Source organism: Nicotiana tomentosiformis, chromosome 11 (genome assembly GCF_000390325.3).
Source record: "Nicotiana tomentosiformis chromosome 11, ASM39032v3, whole genome shotgun sequence".
Classification (NCBI taxonomy): domain Eukaryota; kingdom Viridiplantae; phylum Streptophyta; class Magnoliopsida; order Solanales; family Solanaceae; genus Nicotiana; species Nicotiana tomentosiformis.
The window spans coordinates 38,308,136-38,315,001 of record NC_090822.1 but is presented as its reverse complement, the minus strand read 5'-3'; the positions used below and the strand labels follow the sequence as shown (position 1 = coordinate 38,315,001).

At 39.4% G+C, this 6,866-nt stretch overlaps 1 protein-coding gene across 1 annotated transcript; it reads right to left on the bottom strand.

The window, feature by feature from the left end:
* Positions 1-5,664: 5,664 nt before the first annotated feature.
* Positions 5,665-6,633, bottom strand: LOC138901285 (uncharacterized). Its single transcript, XM_070189037.1, has 2 exons — positions 6,203-6,633; positions 5,665-6,088 (listed from the first exon to the last, which is right to left on the bottom strand). The coding sequence occupies exons 1-2, from the start codon at positions 6,631-6,633 to the stop codon at positions 5,665-5,667; spliced, it is 855 nt and encodes a 284-aa protein (XP_070045138.1).
* Positions 6,634-6,866: the final 233 nt, after the last annotated feature.

The following is a 6,866-nucleotide window of genomic DNA, read 5'->3' as shown; positions in this document are numbered from 1 at the left end:
AGTAATTTGCACTTAGAAAAATCTGAGATTTTATTGCAACAGTTGTTCTGGTGTGCCCTTCTTCGCGTTCGCGTAGGTAGTGTCGTGAACGCGAAAGATAAAATGGGGGCAGGGGAAGTTTCTTCATCGCGAACGCGATCAGTCTCCCGCGAACGCGATAGTTTAAGGGACCTGGAGAGGGGGTCATGTTCTTCTACGCGAACGCGCCCACTGAGCCGTGGACACGAAGGCTTGGGGGGGAGCTGCATTACGCGAACGCGAAGGCCTTAGGCCGCTGTGCATCGCGATCGCGACAGGCCTCTCGCGAACGAGATTAAGGCATGTCCAGTGACTTAAAACAGACTTCAAACACGGGTTTAAGCCATTTCTTCAACATTTTTCAAGAACCAAACGGGTAGAGGCGATTCTCAAGAGTCATTTTCTTCTCCAAGGTGTTGGTAAGTACTTCTAAACCATTTTCTTTCAATTACCCATTACATTTCTTGAATTATTAACCAAAAATCTAGAGTTTTCGTGGTAGAATAGGGGTTAGGGTAGAAACTAGGGATTTAAACCTCAATTTGAGATCGGGTTCCAAAACCAATTATATATTCGGGCTTGGGGGTGAATGGGTAAATGGATTTTGGTCCGAACCTCGGGTTTTGACCAAGCAGGCCCAGGGTCAATTTTTCGACTTTTTGGAGAAAAATTTGGGAAATTTAATTTATGCAATATAATTGATTCCTTTAGCAATATTTGATATTATTGAGTCATTTTTGAATAGATACGAGTGGTTTGGAGGTGAATTCCAAAGAAAAGGTTGTGATTGAGAATTAAGTGGCCTTCGGAGCGAGGTAAGTGTTGTGTCTAACCCTGACTTGATGGAATTAGGAACCTTAGATTACTTGCTAAGTGAAATTCATGTGAGCGGCGTATATGTGAGGTGACGAGTACTTATGCGCTGCCAATTTACCTATTTTTCATATTTCTCTGTTTTTCTTATATTGTCTCATTCTTATGCCTAATTGCTACGTGTTATACTAGTGTTGTTCAATTTATCGTTCTTATCATGTTTACAGATTTTCTGGTGATAATTGAGTTTTTATTTCAAAGTTGAGATTGATATTATGGAACCAAATGTTAAAGTAAGGTTTGTACTTGTTATTCTATTTTCTTGTTGTTATTTATGCATTGCATTATGGTAAGGGAGAGTGTTAATGCACGAAGGGTGATGCCGTGCCATATTGTGAGTGTTAATGCACGAAGGGTGATGTCGTGCCATGATATGAGAGTTAATGCACGAAGGGTGATGCCGTGCCGTTTCTATTAATTTTATGGTGAGATTGAGAGTAAAAGCACGAAGGGTGATGCCGTGCATTTTTCCTTACTGTATTCACTATTCCTGTTGATTCATGGTATATTGACTGCTCCGGTGATCATTCTGTTGTAGTTCTTTATCTTGTATTCCCCTCAGTATGTTCCCCTCCCGACATTTCCTGTTTAGTTCTTCATTTTTGTTATTTGTATATACACTGTTAAATTGTACAGGTTGATTTGTAGGTGCCTTGCCTTAGCCTCGTCACTACTTCGTCGAGGTTAGGCTCGACACTTACTAGTACATAGGGTCGGTTGTACTGATACTGCACTCTACATTTTCTGTGTAGATTTTGATACCGGCTCGGGTTGATCGAGATTTTGCTATTGGTACGCTGTCCGGAGACTCAAGGTAGATCTGTACAGACCTTGAAGTTCCTGTCTATCTTTTCTGTTCTGCTGTTTCTTTCATTCAGAAAGTTGTATTTCTTTCAGACTATTACTTGTAATAAATTCCAGAATGTTCGTGAATTGTGACTCCAGATTCGGGTGGTAGTAATTAATACAGTTTTATGATATTTTGCACTTATTATATTTTATCTTAGTTAATTATTATTAATTACTGAATGGGAATAAGGAATTGGTTTAATGATTCTCTAACGTTGGCTTGCCTAGCAAGTGAAATGTTAGGTGCCATCACGGTCCCGTCGGTGGAAGATTTCGGGTCGTGACAGAGAGGTTCTCAGACTCCCGCTTCCTACACTCTGGAGCAGCGGGTTCATGTTGATCAGGCTCCAGGTGCTATTCTAGTACAGCCTGTGACTGTGGTTCAGCCTGAGGTCAGGCCAGTGGAATCAGAGAAGGAGCAGAAGAGGTTAGAAAGGTTCAAGAGATATTCTCCTCCTACTTTCAGTGGCGCAGTTTCAGAGGATGCACGGGGTTTTCTAGACCAGTGTCACTGTATTCTTCGCACCATGGGCATAGTGGAGTTGAGCGAGGTCAACTTTACTACCTTCTAACTGACGGGATAGGCATATAGATGGTGGCAGGATTATGAGGAGAGTAGGCCAGTTGATGCAGTTCCACTCACTTGGGCTCAGTTTTCTGATCTATTCTTGAGGGAGTTTGTTCCACAGACCCATAAGGATGCGTTGCGCACCGAGTTCGAGCAGTTACGCCAGGGGACTATGAGTGTATTTGAGTATGCTATGAGGTTCAGTGAGTTATCTCATCATGCATCTGCCTTGGTTTCTACTATTCGAGAGAGGGTCCGCATATTTATTAAAGGACTTGGTTACGGTCTCATATTTGGGATGGCACGGGAGTTGGAGACTGATACTCCATTTCAGCAGGTTGTGGAGATCGTTCAGAGGTTGGAGCGTATGCATGGCCATGACGAGCTTTAAACACATACTTAAATATCCAAGATGATCGACAATTTAGATTTGTGTGATTTAAAACTAAAATTTACTAAAAGTCTAAAATATGTACTAATGACAATCAACGCAAGTAATGAGTAAGGAAAGATATCAATGGGAGAAAATAAGGGGTTGATTGGATAGGTGCAAGATAATTGTCTGGGATTTAACTCTAGTCGATTCACTTCTAAGGTTCAAGTGAGTATCTCGAATTCACTCTATTATTAGTTCAAACGTTTAATAGAAACTCTTCTCTCGATTAAGTCTCAACCTCACAACAAGAACTAAGTTAAGCTCGGTGAAGATATGCAAGAATTTGTAGCTGATTGGTCTTTAGGAGAACCTCTTTCGATTATCCTCCTAACTAGGTCTAAATAATAATTCAACTAGCCTCTTTCGATTACTAAGAAGAATCAATGAATTTAACCAACAAGATACTGCAAAAATGTCACAAGTTATGCCTCTTTTGATTACATGAACATGTGAAAATAGATGCAAAAATTAAAACACCCAAAACGATTAAATACATAAAAACTAGAGTTAATATCCACAAAGAATTCTCAATACACCAAATCCATCAATCCCTAAAAAGAACTACTCCATAGATATGGAGAAATTCATCACAAATAAAGTTAAGTTAAAGGAAAACATAAAACAATCCAAACTCTTGTCTTGAGCGAGGATTGAAGGGTGAAATTCTTGTGCTCTTGCTTCTCCCACTTCTCCTTAGCCTCCTTAGGTCTAAAGTATGTCAAAAGTCCTCAAAATAATATTTTTCCATGTATATACACCAAGTAGGGTCGGGCCCAAACAAACACACCTTCTCTTTCACGAAATAGGACTCTTCCCGGACAGGACGTGATCGGTCACGCACCTGGAGATGTGCTCGCGCACTTGGTCGTGCATTTTGCACAGTACACTGCCTCACATGTGCGCCCAGTGCGCGCTCGTGCACTTCGGTGATGCCCGGGTCGATTCTTCGTCTCTCTCTTTGAATGCACTAGTGTCCGTTGATCCCCGAACTCGATCCCAACTAAGACCTTGGGCTTTTACTCAGACTTCAAAGCTCCAAAATAGCATGAATTCACCCCATAACATCTACATAGCTCGGAATCACTCCTACAAGGCATAAAATATATAATTAGTGCAAAACACTAGCGATTAAAGCTCAACTTAATTAAAGTGCAGTAAATTAGAGTGCGATAAGAAACTAAAACACGCAATTATAGCCTACCATCAACACCACATACTTAAACCATTGCTCGTCCTCGATCAATCAAACTACACTTTATAAAGACACGACCTTTTTAAACAATTCTCGTAACTCATCATACCAAGAATATTTAAAATAGACTAAGCACAATAGTGTAACATCTTCTCCTCCAGATTTGACTCAGAAGTACCACGCATTATTTATAACTCGCTCACTTACTCTAACACAGAGGTCAACGACATTGCCTTTCCTTCATAAATCACATGCCCTCACAACAAAAGAGAGTAGTTCCACACACAATCAAATTTAAGCACAATTAGGAACTTCAAATAGAAATAATTCACTCACTCTTATAAATATCATTCATATGCCACAAACGATGAACCATAGGCTTGCCCGTAGTGTACTACTCTACTAATTTGAGCTCATTCAGTCAAGGATCAAGTAGGACTTTAATTGGTTGTAATGTAGACTGCGGGATAGGTAGGATACGTGTAGATATAAAAGTGACTACACCTCCCTAAGAAATTTAATACATACATCTCATTGTTAAAACCCCACACTTATGTCAAATCAATACTCCACCTTCTCATCAATTTACATTAACTCCCAACTTCTTTAAACACAAATACATCAAGAGTTACCACTCATCAATGAATAATTTTCACCACAAAACACTATGTATATTTTATTTTATTTTTTTCAATTTAAGTGGCTACTACTTTTTTAAAACAGTGCACCTTTCTCCTTATTTCATTAGCTCCACTCAAAAACCAACCCAATCACCCCACACTTAAACTTTTACAAAATTCATACAATTTCAAGTGCTCACTAGAGGTAAATGGTTCAAATAGATGGTTAATTCAAATAAATGGGTAAGGCTTGTAATGTGGTTACCAAAAAAACAGGATTACAGGCTCAACGGGGTTAACTACGATACATAACAATTTGGTGGATAAGGCATATAATTGGCTCAACAAAGAAATGCCTATATCACTTTCAAGACTGAATAAAACTACTATTTCGCTTTGCAAACACACGGGGCAAGTTCTAGATATCAAATGCAATGCACAGAATACACGAAAACTCACACACACATGGCACATAACTCACTCAAGATTGGATCATCAAGACACTCTAGCTAAAGCAGTTAAGCAAAGTTAAGATTATACAATTTAAGATACTTATGCAAGAATCAAAAACTAAGCCTAAGCGTCACAACTAAAGCACGCACTATTCTCAAGGCTTAACAAAATTAAGAGATATTGCCTCCAATTCAAATCATAGAACAAGGTTTCCTATTCCTAACAAAAATAAAAACTAACTACACCCGGTTCAAATAAAACCCTTGGAAAAGAACCGCTGCAAAAAGAAAAACCAAGGGGGAATTAATACACTACCTAACAAAATAAAATCTTTTTTGTCTTTTTCTTTCGACTTTAATCCCTCAAGAAACCTGTCGAATGATATCCATCGTCGGGAAAAATCAAAAATTTTAAAATTTTTATGGTTTTCCAATTTTTTTCTATCAACCTACTACAACTAACCAAAAGAAACTAACCAAATTAATATACATACAACATACATACAAATATATCCCCTACCCCACACTTTAAGTTGTGGCATGTACCCATGATACACAATTAAAAAGCATAAGGTAGAGAAAACTTTCCTGAATCTCTAGTTGGGGTCTGAGTCAAAGTCGGGCTCCATTCTTCGTGCCCGAACTAGTGCACACATCTACCCGGACAGCTTCTTCTCGGCTTTCTTGGGATACACCCAACACTTGTCTTTTTCACTCATCTCAGCCTTCTCTTTCGAACTTTTCACTCTCCACTCTACACTTGCAGCTAGCTTCTCCTTTCTCACCCCCATCTCCACATTTATCTTGAAAGTCATTGCCTCCTCACCCACTCTAAGCATGAGCTTTCTATCACGTATATCTAAAATTGCTCTACCCGTTTCTAAGAATAGTCTTCCTAAGATAAGGGGGACCTCCTTATTCTCCTCCATCTTCGCTACTATAAAGTCTACTGGAAAGACGAACTTATCTACCCGAACTAAGACATCTTCTCTTATCCTCCCGGGTATTATAATTGTTTGGTCTACCAGCTGCAAAGATATTGGTGAAGACCTTATCTCTCCAAGCTCATTCTCCAGCTTCCTGTAAATAGACAAAGGCATTAAATTAATTAAGGCACCAGAATCACACAAATACTTATCAAAATTAAGAGTGCCTAACGAGCAAGGTATAGTAAATCTCCCTTGATCTCCACACTTTTGTGGGAGTTTGTTTTGGAAGATTGCACTGCAATGCTCTATGAGCTTGACTACTGATGTCTCCTCGATCTTCCTTTTCTTTGTAAGGATCTCCTTCAAGAATTTTGCATAAGCTGGCATTTGTGAGAGCACTTCTGTGAATGACAAGTTTATATTAACCTGTCTCAGCATATCTAAACATCTCTCAAACTGCGTGTCCAGCTTTTCTCTATATAACTTTTGGGGAAAGGGTAGAGCAAGCATATGCTCGCTCTCATTAGATTCCTCCCTTCTTGAAGTTTCCTCCTTCTTCTTTTTCTCAGCTCCTTTCTTACCTTTCTTCTTCTTATCAGCTTCATTTTTCAGCTGCTCCTCAACTTCTTTTTCAGGTACCCCCTTTTTTTGGACTAGAGTGGGATCTTTCAATACTTGCCCGCTTCTCAAAGTCATGGCATTTACCGTTTCTTTTAGTATCAGCTGGTAGAGTACCTAGGATTCTCTTAGACAATACAGTTGTAATGTGTCCCACTTGCTTCTCCAAATTTCGCAAACCAGTGCCAAGTTCTTTGATAGATGAACCATGAACATCTAATCTCTCATTTGTCTTGACAATGAAGGACTTCATTAAATCTTCTAACCCAGGCTGAGTGGAATGTTGAGGCTGGAACTGCGGCCTCGGCTGA